We start from the raw sequence: 17,169 nt of genomic DNA on the forward strand, positions 1-17,169 counted from the left end.
AATATATTTGGTAAATATTTTTAATTTTTTTTTTTTTTTTTTTTTGAGACACAGTCTTGCTCTGTCACCCTGGCCAGAGTGCCATGGCGTCAGCCTATCTCACAGCAACCTCAAACTCCTGGGCTCAAGCAATCTTTCTGCCTCAGCCTCCCGAGTAGCTGGGACTACAGGCATGTGCCACCATGCCCAGCTAATTTTTTTTTTAATATATATTTTTAGATGTCCATATAACTTCTATTTTTAGTAGAGACGGGGTCTCACTCTTGCTCAGGCTGGTCTCGAACTCCTGACCTCGAGCGATCTACCCGCCTTGGCCTCCCAGAGTGCTAGGATTACAGGTGTGTTTAAATTTTAACTTAAGGGAAAAAAGTTCATTGTAGTTGAACTGGCAAATGACAGTTAGTACTTTTAATATTAAGAAAAAGATAGTGAGCAAAACTTGAGTTCCTAAAAGGGGAAATGGATAGAAAATGTAGAGACTGTGGGAAATGTATAGGTGGGCAGTGCCCAGAAGCATACGCCGTAGCAATCAGACATGCCTCCCACACGCACATACAGGTGTCCTCTGTACCTGGGCTTTCACCAGAGCTCTCACCTTCCAGGATTTTGTAACAGGGTTAGAAAATTAATCTTTACAAACATGCAGCTATAGAAAAAAATGACATAAAATTGCATGTTTTAAGGTAAATCTAAAGTACTTCTTTGCCTCCCACTTGGAAGTTTTAGGCAGTTTTTGATTTTTCACTGTTTCTACAACACCCAAAGTGGCAATTCTCAAAGAGGAGGGAGCCCAAACCCACAGCACACCTGCCCACACACCTGCCCACACACCTGCAGAGAAGGAGTGGGTAAGGAGCTCTGGCGGCTAGCGGGAGTGGCCATATCCCTCGGCCATGCAGGGCAGCAATCACACTAAGGCCGTTTACCTCAAAGTTCAGCTTAAGCATTAAATAGTAAATGTACAAAAAAAATTTTTTTGTTGATATAAAATAGCCGCACACCCACACACGAAAAACTATCATCTTCAGAGTAAAGCACCCCCCCCCAAAAGAGCCCCACCATTTTTGTGGTTAATTTGGTGTTCTCTTTTTGCTATATGGTAATAGTCTTGACAGCATGGAGCCAGAAAGCTAGGTTCAAATCCCAGCTCCATTTCCTGCATGTGTGACCCTGGGCATGTTACTAAATCTCTCTGGCCCTCAGGCTCCCCATCTGTAAGTGGGGCGGTCATGGGGCCCTCCCTTGTAGACTTGCTGCAGGTAGGAAGTGAGCTAGCGCCCTACAGCCATCTGAACAGTGCCTGGCAGGCAGGATCCCTTAAATGAAGCTTGGCTAGTATTATGATTTGAATTGTGTCAACATCCAGCTTTAAGAAATCAAATGATTATCCACGACACCCTAATTTGGTGACTATACTGCAATTTGGACAGGACACATATGCTCCATGAGACAGGCCTTCTAGTCTTCGCGGGAGGTTCCTTTCTGAGCGCAGACAGCGTGTGTCACTGAGTGCTAGCTGGGTGGCCCTGATGTGGCAGATGGCCATGTGTCCTGGGGACAGAGCTTCCTTCCTGAGAATAAGGCTGTCGTGGGCACACTGGCAGCCTGGTGCCCCTACACTAACATCAGTGGAAAAATCAGGGCCCCTTCAGTAGGGAGCAGATTTATTCCCCTTTGGGATTTGGTCTTTCTTCAAAGAACTCCAGGATTTAATCAATCAACACAGTTGAGAGCCATCTCCCTGGGGTCGCTTATAAAGTAATAACAGAGATAAGCTCTAGAAGCACCACTTGTGGTCCTTGCTGGCATGAGATAGTTTGAACCAAAATAAAAAAAAAAGTAAATAAAAAGCTGTGTCTTGTACACAGTGTGAACTCTGACTTAAAAAAAAAAAGACTTTCATTTTAACAGCTCTTTATTCACTGGTATTGGCATCTAAAATAGATTTTGGAACAATTTTGTTAAAAGTGGTAAAATGGTGACTGTCTCTTTTGCCATATGTTATATCGTGTGTATTTTGGGGAGCTCAGTCAAACAAGCCGAAGTACCTCCCTGGTCGCACGAAGTCTCTGGGCCGCGGGAGGAGTAAGTAGAGCTGCATTCAGATCTGGGCTCAGAGGGGCGGCTGTCCTTTGGCCAGGGCGCATTAACCCAGCTCCTTTGGGTCTGTGTTGCAGGGATCATGTATCGCAAGTCGTGTGCGTCATCAGCGGCCTGTCTCATCGCCTCTGCCGGGTACCAGTCCTTCTGCTCCCCAGGGAAACTGAACTCAGTGTGCATCAGCTGCTGCAACACCCCTCTTTGCAACGGGCCAAGGCCCAAGAAAAGGGGCAGCTCTGCCTCGGCCCTGAGGCCGGGGCTCCCCACCACCGTCCTGCTCCTCAAATTGGCCCTCTTCTTGGCACAGTGCTGAAGCTGAAGGAGATGCCGCCCCCTCCTGCATTGTTCTTGCGGCCCTTGCTCCCCCGCCTCCCCGAGGTTCTTCTGGGTGTCCTTTTATTCTGGGTGGGGAATGTGTGTTCTCTTTTTGTTCCTTTGCAAATAACGAAAGAGCTCCGTGTAAAAGCATTTTTGTAAGCTCTGAATAAATTCAGTCTGACTGAGTTTCCAGCGTGTACACTCGAAGGAAGGGGAGAGAGTGGAAGTTCACCCCGCTGTGCGTAACCAGAGCCAAGGCCAGGCTGGCAGAACCAGCCCTTAGAAGTCACTAAGGTGGGCAGCCGCCTGTCCCAAAGCCTCTAGCTTCCATCGCGTCCCTGGCGGGGGCACAGTTTCCTTTGTGACCGCTGTGTGGGGGTCACGCCGCTTTAGTGCGGGGAGGGCCGGTTCCCGCTCAAAGCCCCCTCACTCCCCATTCAAACTTGTTGCTCCCCAAAACCCTTCTCTGGGGCAGAGTGGGCCGGTTTCGTCTCCGAGCGGGGATCTGGCGAATCGACGCCCGGTTGCTGGGGCTTGGCCTCGGGTTTGGCCTTGCTCTGGAACGTGCTTAAGAAAACCCTGTCGGGCCTCCTGGCGGAGGAGCCGCGCAGCGACCGGCGCAGGGAGGAGGCGAAGAGCAGCGGGCGGCGGGCGGAGGGGGCGCCGGGGCCGGGGCCGGCGAGCGCGCGCAGCCGCCTCTCCTGGTTGGCGTGCGGCAGCGCCAGGCGGCAGCGCAGCACCTGCGCGAACGCCCTGCGGAACTGCTGCGACGACACGTTGTACAGCAGCGGGTTGACCACCGAGCTGAGGTAGAAGAACGTGTCCGAGAAGGGCAGGAGGGTCATGTACGCCCGGAAGTAGGACCGCGTCCAGTCGTGCTTGGGTTTGGCCGCAGCCATGATCCTCCGAATCTGGTTGGGCATCCAGCAAACGGCCAAGGTCACGACTATCAGCCCTGGGCAGGCGAGAGCAGGGGAGAGAGAAACAAAACACAACGCAGCATGAGAACAAAAGTAAATAAGTAAAAACCATAAGATGTTTAGCCCCTCGGTTCTGTGCTTCCTGGCCAGAAATGGTACCAATTGTCCAATGTTGTGCTTGACAGCTGCTTTTGCCACTAGCAAAAGACAACTGAATACTGTTTGTTTCAAACCCGGGGAGAGTTGGCTGTATTAAAGACCATTAAATGCTTCAGACAGTGTATTTCTACCTGTTGATGTCTGTTAATTTAAAAAAAAAAAGCTTTCATTGATGTTTGCGTATCTGGAAAGCATTTTATGTTGCCCGTAAGTCTGGTTTTGCCTTTCTGTTTTAAAGAAATAGATGTACATATACAGTATAGCCATATTAGATGAAACTGTATTTTAAAAAATACACAGAGAAGACCCAGTGATATTCTTAAGTCAAATGGAAGTAGTGTCCCTTTGGTAACAAAGAAGCATACTTAATGACACTGACTTTGCATTTGATTTCGGGGGAAGCAATATCAGCAATAGCCTGTCACTGAGAATTTTTTTTTTTTTGGACCTAGATGTGCTAGGTGTGCACACCTATAATCATGATGCTCATATCCGCAACAGCACCTGTTTCTTTTCAAACACTTTTAGATATATCATCTCTTCCACCATCACGTGGGAGAACCTGTTTCTTTTCAAACACTTTTAGATATATCATCTCTTCCACCATCATGTGGGAGAAAAATTACCCCCAAACAATGACAAATATAAAACTTCAGGTTCAGCCAGGAACATGCTCACTGCCTTTGCAGCTCTGAGCTTCAGTGTCAGCAGGCCGTAGGGAAGAGACACCTTTCAGTGTCCCTCTATGTGGATCAAATGTTGACTGCAAGTACATTTGTTTGCACGCCTACTATTTGCATTCCAACTTACATAATCATCACCATTGCTACAGTTCTGACAGAGAAAAAGATGCTACATAGCCTACAAACAACTGAAATCACAGGCATCATAAGAGTTTATCTACAGTGACCAAAAACAAAAAAGAAGAAAAAAGGAAGATCAGGGAATCTGCGGAGCATTTGCTCTCTCTTTCCTGGAGGAGCCAAGACACCAGGGTGTAAGTTCCTGTGCAGGAAGCTGATGTCTTAATGCACTATTCATATTCTCAGAAAGGCTTCCTCCTGTTCCTTAATTTGAATCATAAGATAATAAGGAAAATTCATTCACATTTTCAAACCTTCTGATTTTCCAGGAAACTACAGGGAAGCGATGGTTGGTGATGATTGCTTCTTGCCTATGATCAGTGGTAAATATTTCATTAATAAATGCTCCAGCAAAAACAGCCATGTTCACACATCCCAAGTTGGGCTTCCTGCACACACTGGCCTGAGCATCCCTTTCCTGGTGGCAGAGGGACCCTAGGTGTGTTCTCAGTACCTTAAATAACTCAGCTACCCTAACAACAAATCCTCTACAAACCCCGTATGTCAGCAAGGAGGGTCTTGGAAACTCATCTCCCTTGTTGATTTTCAAGGGTTTCTCCTGTCAGACCTCAGCCCAAGCTTTAAAATGCAAACCAATTTTCTTATTTCTTTCCTTTGAATTTTCTATCCTGAGAATACTCAGTAAATCTAAAAATAAAATAAGCAAAGTATCGTATTGATCTGATGAAAAGACAAAAAATATCACCCTGAGTCAAGAGTATATTCTGAATCACCTAGTTATAGCTGCTGGATGGGAACAAAAAAAAAATCAACATTTTTCTGATTTTTTTAAAAAAAATACTTGCATAGGAATTCTGGACCTTTTTTTCACTGCTTTGAAGAGTGTAGGTGCTTCCAGCCACCTGTGATATTCCACATTCATTTTTAAGCTCCTGCTCCTTGCTTCCATCTCGTGCAGCTCTGAGAGGTCCATCTCATTAGTTGTTAAGGACCTAGGCAACATACCATACCTGGGGGAGCTACACATCTTCACAAAGTTTTACATTTTTCCCCCTCTTCCCTGTCACTGAATTTCAGAGAACAAGTACAACCATCTTCATCTGAGGACTTACCTCCCAGAATATGAAAATTGAGCATAGTTTTAGCTGTGTGCTATGCTACACAGCAGGAGGTTGTACTGCAGGTGGTGAGAATCCAGAAAGGCGATGAGAAGCACTTTGTACTTACCATGAGCGGAACATCACTCGGCTTTTAAAGCCAACAGGCAAAGGCAATGAGAAGAAAAGGCAGGTGTGGGGGGCAAGGGGAGAGAAGTAACAAAATTGCTTTTCTTCTGTCCTGTCTTTGCTCCTTGTTCTCTTGATCTCCTGTTTACATGACCCTTATTCTTCTGTTAGCTTTCCACATGCACTTGCCTGATGTCAGTTGCATGGTCAACTGATCATCCCATCAAAAGAAGCGGGTTTCAGTAAGGAGCAAGACCCAGCATGCAGGTAGGAGGCCAGGGACAGGGGCAGATAAAGCGCCATGGTGTGGTTTGTAGTTTTAGCCAGGATGAAATTCTTGCTCTGAAATCAAAATGAGCTAAAGTAACTAAATAGGAGGAAGCTCAGTCTGAATAAGTAGCAGAAAATGGGTTATCAGACCAGAGATGCTCAACGATAAAGGAAAAGAAGGGAAAGTTCAGCTTTCTTGATGTAGAAGTAGGTAGATATGATAGCAAGTACAAACTTGAAGAGCAGGAGAGACAATGACCTGAATTAAAAATGGACCTCGATTAAAAACTTATGCATCTGACAGGTGTTGAGATACAATCTAGAGTAACATGGAATATTTATCAAGTTTTCCCCATGCCAGTTTCTATGTTAAGTGCTCTGTTAATTTCCCATGCATTTCTCACTCCTGACGACAACCTGGTAATAACCATTTTAGTGAGGCCAAAATGGTTATTATCCTAATTTAACAAGTGAAGAAGTTAGTTGCCCAAGTGCTACAGCTAGGATACATGCTTGCCAGACTCCAAAATCCATGATATATATTTTTTCATCAAGACACAATATAGTCTGTTTCTCATATTTTCACTTTGAAAAATATGGGACCACAAGAAAGTAAACATTAACCATAATTCTACCATGTAAAATGGATACAGAGCAGTGCTGTCCACTGGAAATATATCATGTAAGCCATATGTAATTTAAAAATTTCAAGTTGCCACGTTCCAAAAGCAAAAATAGCAAGTGAAGTCAATTAATTTAATAATGCTATTTATTATACCCCAAATATTATCATTTCACATGTAATTTCAACCTGTAATCAATATAAAAATTATTGATGAGATGTTTCCTTTTTTCATACTTAGTTTTCAAAACCCAGTGTGACTGTTACAGTACATTTCATTGGTACCAGATACATGTGGCTAGTGGCTACAGTACTGGACAGCACTGATTAAAATAATCCTTCCTAGCCCCTCCCCAAAGTAGCAGACGTCCCTATTTCCTCCTCTTCCCATTCCCCCAACTGTCCCTGTCCCAGCTACATACCCATGTCAAACCAAGGAATCTCCCGTATAGCCTGTGATTATCGTATCACAGTGCAATCAGGGCTGAATCCTGATCCTATTTCCGAGTATGCGTTCTTGCTCTACTGTAGAACAGGTTTGTCCCATCTTGTCATGTGAAGCCTTCCATATAAGGGAACCCCAGATTACTTAAAACCTAAATAATTCTGAAGCACAAGGATGTATTTTGCATTTCTTATTCTAAATTTTGCCTAGCCATCCTGGAATAATACATATTGTGCCAACTACCTGGCAGGCTGTTGGAATATACATATCTCAACGGGAGGTGGGAAAAATGGCTGGTGTTTTTCTTCCTGTGTTTTGAAAGGTATTTTTGTTCTAGGAAAAGGGAGCATTGGGCAAACAGGTACAGCCAATAACAAATGTGAGGCATGTGCCTGTGAGCAGTATAATAGAGGTTAGTCTCTTTAAATTTTGTCATTGTAAACTTAGTCATTTTATAATGACAGGTAATGCTTACATCTGAAAAAATGTTTATTATTTTAGATATTACACTGTTGAGAATAAACACCATGTCCAAAGGTAACTTTCTATTCTGGCTGTTTGCAATTGGTTTGACTCTAGTCTCAGCTACTCTGTAGCTAAGACAAAGTTTTAAAGTCTTATTCATGCCTTAATAGAGTATATTAAAGATTTGACTAAATTTACGTTTGGCCGCAATCAGTTTGGACTTGTATATTACATTTGGAAAAAATCTATAATACTTTGGTCTGTGTGATGTAATATGCAGCCTGCAGTTAAATAACTTTAGTGTGAACTTGAATGAAGATCAGTGAACAGAACCCACTCACGTAAAGCAGGTAAACTGTTTTAACTGAATTATTGATAGATTTGTATTGTGCTGCAGACAGCCTTGCACTCTGGGTTATGAAATACTTTCATATCTTATCTGTTTTTCCACATAAAGTACTTTCATTTTTCCTCCTTGATCACCACACTAAAATGACAAGAGCCATTAGATGATGACACAGATTCATCCTTGGCAGAGTAATGTTGTTTAAAAAACAAGTAATGCAGATGTCTAAGAGTACTCTGCACTGAAGCCTGACATTTCAACAGAGTCAGCCTGCTTGGTTTAATCTTCAGAAGTGCATTAAGTTCTGCAGCCCGGGACATGGCAGCATTGATATATCTGATACTGTGTTGTTTTCTTCCCTCTAACCTTTAAAATGAAAGTTAACTATTTGTGTGTTCCCCAGGATTCATCTTAGAGTCATCAGAGAGTGGGACAGCAGGAAGAGACCTTGACACTAGCTGCATAACTCCCTTGTCTTACAAATGAGGAAACTGAGGCTAAGTGGCTGGCCCACGATCTTCCAGGATCAGTGTGGCAGGATTCCTTTACCCTGCCCTCCTGCTCAGAACACTACATTCTATCCTTGATTGCCAAGTGAGGCTCCTACTATTTTTTACTTAGTCTGGGGGGGTATTTTCCAGTTTTAGGCTCTGGTGCCAACCATTCACAGCATGGGCTTCAATGAGAGGCAGGTCTACACAACACCTTGTCTTCAGTTTTAGAACCAGGTCCCCCAAGAACAGGCATTTGGCAAAACTCTGGAGCACATGGTTCCCACGGAAAGGAAGGTAAAGTCAGCCTGAGGGAGCTGAAGAACTGTCTAGAAACCAAAATATAACTTCAGATCATGACCTGGTGACCTAGCCTGCAAGGCCTCCATCTGTCTGTCTCATCTATCCATCATCCATCTGTCCATCCATCATCTATCTAGCATCTGTCTATCCATCTAATAATCTGTCTCCGTCTATCCATTCATCCATCCATCTATCTTACTTAAGTACCTACTACAAAAAGATACTTAGCTAGTACTAAGCAGAAAAGATCTGGAAACTTTACCTCTCCCCAAGCAAAGGTATCTTATGTGATTTAAATAAATCCCAAAGAGTTGCTTTTCCATCTAGTGTTAGAGTCCCATTTTTACTGAATCATTGCAGCCTTAGGTGTGCAGAGGGGATGTTGAGGGTGATTTAGGATGTCTGTGATTATTACAGCTGTTCTGTCCTCCTCCTACCTGTTCCTGCCCATTTTCCAATTTCTCTCTAACCCTGACTACAGTGAGCAGGGTTAGGTATCTCCACCACCACCTTCCATCCTCTTTTTACCCCTGATTTAAGTTCTCTGGACTTCATTTATTCACTTGGCAAGTATTTCTTGATTGGCTGGGGTCTGTTGCAGACCCTGTCCTAGATCTTGATGATACAAAGCTGAGGAAGATAAAGCGGCCACAGTCTGGTTTTCTAAGAGCCAGGACTACAGTCCAAGCAGAACATGGTAGCAATGAGAAAGGCCTGCGGACATCCTCACAGGCGGGAACATTCAGACAGAAAAAGTAACAGAGAGTAAGAGTCACCCTGGAAAAGGGCGGCCCAGGCAGAGACAGCAGAGCAGGGGCAGGAGGAACACAATGGCAGCCCACCTCCTGTGGCTGCAACAAAGGGATGGGCAGAGACAGTGGGAAACCAGTGTGGTGAGAGAACACTCCATCAGGTTTTGTGGACAATAAATTAACTTGCATATAGTAGGGTGAAGAACATATGCTTGTCAACTGACATTTAAATAGCAATTGCCAGTGGAAAGTAAGCATATGGTTAGTTGAATGAAGAGCCAGGAAGAGACAAATACATCCAATAAAAGATTTTAGCGCTTTCTCAATTTATATGTCGGTGTTTGCCACTCTGAGTCTGCAAGCCAGCTGAGACACTGATCTCACTCCCTGACCTTGGCTGACCCGAGGAGTCCAAATCAGCACCAACCTTGGTTTAGTCTCTGACTTCGAAGATAGTGGTTTTCAAAGGCAGGGGGCTCTGGGACAGCAGCATCAGCAGCTCCTGGGAACTTGTAAGCAATGCAGATTTCCAGGCTGCAATGCAGACCGACTGGATCAGAGACTCTGGGGGTAGGGCCACAATCTGGGGTTAATAAGCCCTCGGCCGACTCTGCTGCACATTCAAGACTAGGGAAGTGTCAGTTGAGGCAGAGCCCCCAGATCAGCGGGCGCTGGCAGGGGCCCCATCACTGTCACTCACTTGCCCCTGAAGCATCACATTGTAAAGAGTGACCGTAGTCAGAGCTGACAGTAACTACGAACTCCCTCCCTCAGCTTCTCTCCCTGAAAGCCCCCAGCCAGCTCCTCTCACTGCGGGGCACAGCCGCCCCCATCGCGCCTCCCATCCTCCCTCTGCTCCCTCCTCTCCTCTGCCCCCTCGTCTCCTCTGCCCCCTGTGCCTCCCCCTTCCCTCTCATTTTTCCCACCTTTCCCTTTCACCTGCACTTCTCCTCTTTCTTTACATGTTTCTCCAGTATGGAAAGCAGTGGCACCTCTCCTTTCTCTGCTCGCTGCTTTTCCCCTTTCTCTCCCTCCACCTTTTTCCACCGTCACCACAAACCACACCATGCACAGCCCTTCGGGGCACACACCTCCCCCTTCCTTTGTTTTCTGGATGGTCTTGAGAGGGCAACTGAGTCGGCTGCAGGTGAGCTTCTCCGTAGCCACCAGGGGGCTGCCAGAGGGGATGGTCACCAGTCACTGCTAAGTTGGTCAAAGGAAGGCGGAGAGGCTTTGGAAGCAACCGGGATGGGGTACAGTTGACCATAGACTGACCGAACGCACCCACTGAGAGCCAAAGCCAGGTCCCCTGTCCTCTGAGCCTGCCGGGAATTTCGGAGAGAACTTGCAGCCACTTTTCCAGTGACCAGTCAGCTCTGTGACCTTTGTTTAAACAGTCTGCCTCCTTGCCCTCTTTCCTATTGAGAAATTTTCTTTAGGAGAAGACAGAAGAGCTATTGGGATTTGGTTTTCGGAGAAGGGCACAGGCCACAGCTTTCAAATGATGTAAACGCCACAGACGGCTGCTCCTGTCCATGGAGACAGATGGTTCGGTGTCCCGTCCTTGCCACAGCTGTCTGATGGAGCCCAGGAAAGAACTCTCTCCCCAGCGTGACTCCACCCACCATGTTGAGGCCAGAGACCTCTGCCGTGTGATGGAGAAACCAGATCCAGATGGGCTGCAGTTGGTGAGCATTACAGCCATCTCACGCTGCTCTACAAGCTTCAGTACAAGAAGAAAAACTATAAATCGCTACAATAACAAACATATATTTCTAAAATAAACCCTCCTGTCTGGGAGCTGTAGAGCAGCCACTTGCACTCAGAGTAAATGGCACTTAGGGTTGTCATTGTGGTTTAGTGCCTCTGTTCCTTCATGATGCATGATAAATGATCAACTGGAATCTGCTAAATAAATATTTTTCTATGTGGATCTCAGCTGTATGTAGCCGTGTGGCTTTCTATGCAAACAGTCTGTTTTAATCCACGGATAGGAAAGTCCTCAAGTGTGGTGCAGCTACAAAAGCTCTCTCCCAACCGGACAGGTGGAGCCAAGTGCTTCTTCCCAGGAGCTCACAGCAGAGGAGTAGGGGGTGGTACCGAGGGGCACAAACCCCTCCAAGCCCACCAGGGAGACTGCAGACCCTGTGATGGACAAGCTCACGGCTGGGGCATCCCCAACAGCCGGTCGACTCATACCAGCCGGGTGCTGGCCACACCACCTACAAACACTGATACATGGCTCAAAGTCTGACTCTTAATAGAATTTAGCTTCCTGGAAAGACTTCAGAGTGTAGTCCACTGGTGAGCTAGCAGATTCCCCAGAGAAGTGGAATGGGGTTCCCAGAGTCACACAGCCCAGGAGTCCAAACGCAGGGCCTCCTGGGCGGGGGGTGTTTGTACATGCCAAGAGCTCCCTTTAGAGCCCAGCGAAATCAAGCAGCCCTCCGATGAAGCCAGCCCAGCCGGCTGCATGGGCATTTCAGGAGTGTGAAGACAAGCAAACGTGCCTGCAGACCCTGCTCCCTCCCTCTGTCCTTTCCAAAGTCCCTGCCTGGGCCCCCAGACCCTGAGAGGACCAGCCCCCAGCCCTGTGATGAGCCGGCTGCCCTTCCACCCAGGCTGGGGAGGCTGGGCTTGGGAGGTCGCAGAGCTAAGAGCTTCCTCTTGGGGCATTTTGCTTGCAGCTGCGCTGGCCAGGAAGAGAGAATCTGCCTCTCAAAGGCTATGAGGTAGGAGGAATTGTCGACCTACTTTTCCCAAAAGTAAAGCTAGACACCAGCTACCACTTCCTGTCACTGCGAAAGAATTAGGAACAAGGATTAAAGGCAAAAGAGTGGTTTCTGCCAACCTTGTCTAGATTGGGGTGTATTAGTCAGCACAGACTGCCATAGCAGACTGCGTGGTGCAAACAGTAAATTTCTCTCTCACAGTTCTGGAAGCTCGGAAGTCCAAGATCAGGTGCCAGTCCATTCGGTGCCTGGTGAGGCCCCTCTTCCTCCCTTAGCGATGGCACCTTCTCTCTCTGCCCACACACACACGGCAGGGGCAGAGGACAGGGAGGTCAGAGGGAATCTTTTTCTCTTCTTATAAAATCATCAGTACTATTGGATCAGTGTCCTACACTTATGACCTCATCTAACATTAATTACCTCCTAAAGCCCCATCTCCACAGTCACATTTGGAGGTAGGGCTTCAGCACATGACTTGCGGGGGGGCACAAATCAGCCCATAGCATGGGGTATCACACATTCCCACTGGCTTCTATGGCCCTGTCCACATGACCTGGTGGTCCCTTCCCCTACCTCTTCCCTTTGGTCCCCAGGCCTCTGCACCTGCTGATGCCTTGCCTGGACCATGCCCTCCTCATCTTCTGTTCTTCCTCCTTCTTTCTTTCTTCTCCATCCTCCTCTCACCCCAACTGCCCATGCTTAGTCCAGACCTTAGTCCTAAAGTTTCTGCTTAAGTGTCACTGCCTCCAGGAAGCTTTCCTTCACTCCACAAGTCTGTATCAAGTTCCCTTCTATGAGTTCAGCAAGACCTTTTATTCCTACCCCCATCATCGTAACTACAGTGTAAACTAGATCATAAACTCAATGAGGACAAGAAGCTGTATCTTCACTGCTATATACTCAGTGTCCAACAGAAAGCCTTTACATAGTAGCTGTTCAATAAACGTTGGAATGAGGGAGGGAGGTAAGGAGGGTAGGAGAGGTTCGAGGTAAGGGACAGGGGTAGGAGGCATTTAACATGCGTTCATCAAATGTATATCAATTTGAAGCCAGTCTCCCTGTCCGGAAAGGTCAGTGTTATCCCCTGACTTGGGGCCTAGTGCCTGATTTCTTTCCATCTCCATTCTAAGGGGAAGAGAAGGAGAGAGTAGGAATTGAGAGAAGGGATCACTCTTCTCATTCAAGCAAGAGCCGAATGCCCTGCCCAAGGAGGACTAGACAGGGAGGGATGAAGGATTCTTGGATTCTGCCAACTGCCTTCTGGGGCCGGCAGCTTTAGCCTTAAGCCCCCTCTGCTACTGACCAACCCTGAGCTGTCCACACTGTAAACTCCTCTCTTTTCCTGCTTCTCTCCAAGATGGCCCCATGGGGCACAAACAGAGTACATATGCAGGTCAATGTGTGGAATGGGGCACAGAAAACTGCATTTACCAAAGACATATTGGAGGACACTCACTGGTCCCACAGTAATTCACCTCAGGTCCCTTTAAATTGCAGTCCCTCGTGAAGGTGCAACAAGTCTTTGTCAGAGAAGCTAAAGGCCAAGCCCCAGAGTACGGAGCTGGGCTCTGCTGCCACAGAGGGGAACTTGCACAGAAATGATGAGAACGCGCCTAGAAGAGCACCTGGTAAAGGCTGTGGGGCACCATTTCTACACTCTATTCTGCATGACCTGGGAGAATGAAATCCGACAATTAACACCCTGAATTTTCATCTAGGTACAACTGGGTTGTTGCAGGAAAGGAATTGGGAAGAGCGAACACAAAGGTGGCCAGATTCGCTCCCCTCGTACCGCAGGCCTGTCACAGATTTTCCAACAAGTTCCTCCCTGCGCTCCTCCGGCTTTGCCTCTACCTGACCTGGGGACTCCCCCAGCACAGGGAGGCTCAGCCTTACTCGCTATAGCTCAGCACTGCCACCAACACTGTCACCTCCACCTCTGCCGCCGGCACCACTGCCGCCACCTCCACCATCATCATCACCTCTACCTCTGCCACCACCACCTCTACCATCAGCTCCCCCTCTGGCTCCATCTCTACAACCATCACCATGGCATCCACCTTCATCTCTCCACCACCATTATCGCCACCTCCACTACCACTCCCATTGTCACCACCATCTTCATCACCACTGTCATCACCACCACCACCTCCTTAACCACCACCATCATCGTTGTCACCAAGATAGCTCCCAGAGTTCGGAGATCCAGGAGAAGCCTGACTGGAACCACAGGATGTCAGACAGGTTGCAATCCCAGATTCACAAATAAGGCCCAGAAAGATTCAGTGGCTTTCCCAGGGTTATCTTTCTAATCAGTAGTAGAGAGAGGACCAGAACTTAGGTCTCCAAATTATTTTCCACTACCTGGAAATGGAGCTCACATCACTCTCCGCCCTAAGGCCCTGAGCCCCTCAACACACACACACACACACACACACACACACACACACACACACACACACATACACACACACACAGGTATTTTGGATGTAAAGGTCAAGGAGTGGACAAAAAGTAGAGGATATAATAAAGGAGGAAATTGATCAAAGTAAGGTTTGCAAGCAGAGAAAATTCCAAATCCCAGGAAGACTGGAGCCCTGAGCCCTTCCCAACTCCCTGTCCCCATACAATTCCTCTCCAGGGGAAATGCCAAGGGCAGGAGTGCTCTGTAACTGTCTGGTCATCTGGTTAATTGGCCAAGAAGGCCTCCATACCACATGACATTGCTCTTTGTTTCCTTCCCCCATCCTTCCTTCCAAGTGGGGGTAAGGCCTGGGATTTGGAAGCAGACAGACTTGGGTTTGAATCTGAGCCCCACTACATACTAGCTGTGTGACCACGGACTTACATCTCTGTGAAGTGGATAAAATAATAGTATCCACCTCGTTATCACAAGAAACGCTAAAGGAGATGAACGCACCCCAAGCACTGAGTAGCAGTGATGAATGGCGGCTTGTCCTGCTTAGTGCACAATCCGATCAGCTGCCCTGTGATGAGGGGCTACACAGCCAAAAGTGATACAGACGCTCTTCTAAGTACTCAGCTTACACTTTGCTTATTTCAACCTTACGGGAAGCCCCACAAGATGGCTACTACTTAATCTCACTGCTATTATACTAACACGAAACCTGAGCTGTGGATGGGTTAAATGACCTGCCAAAACTCACAGCTGGCAAGTAGCAGGGCCAGAGTGTGATCCAGAGAGCCTGGTCTAAGTCCATGCCCTTAAAGACCCTGCCCCAGCTGGCCACCTCGGCTGGGAGCACCTCAGGAGATCAAAGATCAAATGCTTCCTGAGTCTCGAATGCAAATTAAGGTAGTTCAATTCAAATGGCCGCAAGTTCGGACATAAATTTCATCCTGTGGATGCCACAGTGAGGAACAGAATCTCAGCTGTCAAGAAATAAAGATCCACTCTGACGTGTCTCTCTGACAAGGAAAGGTATCATCTTGAAAGGGCCTTTTTACATTTAAGGTGAACACAATAAACTTTTCTGTTACTAAGAGAGAAGCTTGATGGAATTCAAAGAAGCAAACTAGCTTTGAATAGGAGCCTGGCAGGCTAGACTGCTGCAGAATGTCTGCTTTTGATTAGATTTATTTTATGAGAAGCAAGAACCTCCACCCCACCCCCGCTGCCATGCACAGAAACAGTGCCAGAGAAGGATATTTTCCTATGAAAATTCATTTAAATTCTGAGCTGAAGACAGTTCTCCCCCATCACAGTGTGACTCTGCCCCTCCCCAGATATGCAATCTAGAATCCCGTTTCAAAATAAATTAGAAAATGAGTTCAGCTCCCTATTATCTGTTCATCTCATGTAAGTTAGCAATAAAATTCTTGCAACGATCTATAGCCAAATGCCGGGACCAGAGGCAAAAAAATAAAATAAAATCAGCCGATGAGAGAGATACTCCAAGAGGTGCACGCAGGAGCCAGGTTCATACTGTGCTTGATTTAGAGCTGAGAGTCTCAACTGAACTCAGTGAAGCTCTCAGGAACGCTGAGATGGTATCAGGCTTCTAAGATAGGGTTTTGTATCGAGAATGATCAGATGAGGATGCCTTCCTGCTAATGATTTGAAAATGAAATTACTGTTGCATGACACGATAAGAATAAATCCCTCCTGGTGGGTTTTTCTTTTAATAGGGGCAAAAAGAACTTGGAGAAAACAGTCTTGCAGGTTTGGGAACATTAAATATAATCTTTCCCATCCAAGTGCAGCAGTAAATGTCAGAGATGCACATTATTATACATAGTAAGTAGAGTACAGTACAGTGCAACAATAACAACACCCTGCTTTAATTTTTAAAGTGATTCTTCATCTATTGTCTCACTGGCTGATCACCAAATGGCAGAGCACCTCTGGGCGCTGTCCTCGGCTCTCTACTTTGCCCTCCCTCTCCCGGGCACCTCCTCCGTCACTCTGGCTTGAAATACCATCTCCAGGGATATACAGTTCCCAAATCAACATCACCACCCTCAGGAGACATCCACATCCAGACCCCTGCAGCCGCCTGCCTACTCAGCATCACGGCTTGGAAAGCTCGTGTACACCTGTAATGGGACACGTTCATTCTGAATTAATGACCAGCCACCCAGCCAGAGCTGCTCTCTCTGCACTGCTCCCAATTATAATAACTCCTGTCACCACACAATAAGTTTCTGGCTGGAAACCTGCAAGTCCTCCTGTTCTACTCCCTCTTCCGTCACTCCCACATCCCATCAATCCCTAAGCCTGTCGCCTTTACCTCCCGAATCTGTCCTGTCTCAGCATCCCCCCTACCACCACCCTCATTGGAGCTTCCACTGTCTTGTGCTGGGACTAGGCAAAAGCCCCCTCAGGACATTCTCCACACAGGCCAGGATCATCTTGTCAAGTCACAAATCAGTTCATGGCACCACCTTGCGTAAAACTTTCAGTGGCTTATCATTAACCTTAGAATAAGGTCCCAAATCCTAAATTCTGCAAGATCTGAGCCAGCTTACTCCCCCAGCCTCTCCTTGGACCACCCTCGCTCCTGACACCCAACCTTTGCTTGGTCCCCAGAGCCCACCGACTCCCTCTCACCTCAGGGCTCTTACCCAGCCAGTCTCTTCTCCTCAGCTTACTCACTTTTCAGTTCACTGCTGAAAGACCACTTCCTCCAGGAAGCTGTCTAGGATCTCCTGGTTGGGCCTCCCTGTCATAGGCCC

At 47.0% G+C, this 17,169-nt stretch overlaps 2 protein-coding genes across 3 annotated transcripts in view; one reads left to right on the plus strand and one right to left on the minus strand.

Moving 5' to 3' along the window:
• The window catches only part of LYPD1 (LY6/PLAUR domain containing 1), a 30,158-nt gene extending 27,554 nt beyond the window's left edge, over positions 1 to 2,604 (plus strand). For both annotated transcript variants that reach the window (XM_045558771.1, XM_045558772.1), the window contains one exon: positions 2,178 to 2,604. In XM_045558771.1, coding sequence (XP_045414727.1) covers positions 2,178 to 2,413 — 236 coding nt within the window. In that variant the 3' untranslated portion in view covers positions 2,414 to 2,604. The remainder of the gene's footprint in view (positions 1 to 2,177) is intronic.
• Positions 2,395 to 17,169, minus strand: part of GPR39 (G protein-coupled receptor 39) — a 192,657-nt gene continuing 177,882 nt past the window's right edge. Inside the window, exon 2 of the mRNA XM_045558770.1 lies at positions 2,395 to 3,373. Within this exon, the coding sequence (XP_045414726.1) occupies positions 2,856 to 3,373 (518 nt within the window). The 3' untranslated portion in view covers positions 2,395 to 2,855. The remainder of the gene's footprint in view (positions 3,374 to 17,169) is intronic.

The sequence above is a fragment of the Lemur catta genome, chromosome 8, assembly GCF_020740605.2.
Source record: "Lemur catta isolate mLemCat1 chromosome 8, mLemCat1.pri, whole genome shotgun sequence".
In the NCBI taxonomy this organism is placed as follows: Eukaryota; Metazoa; Chordata; class Mammalia; order Primates; family Lemuridae; genus Lemur; species Lemur catta.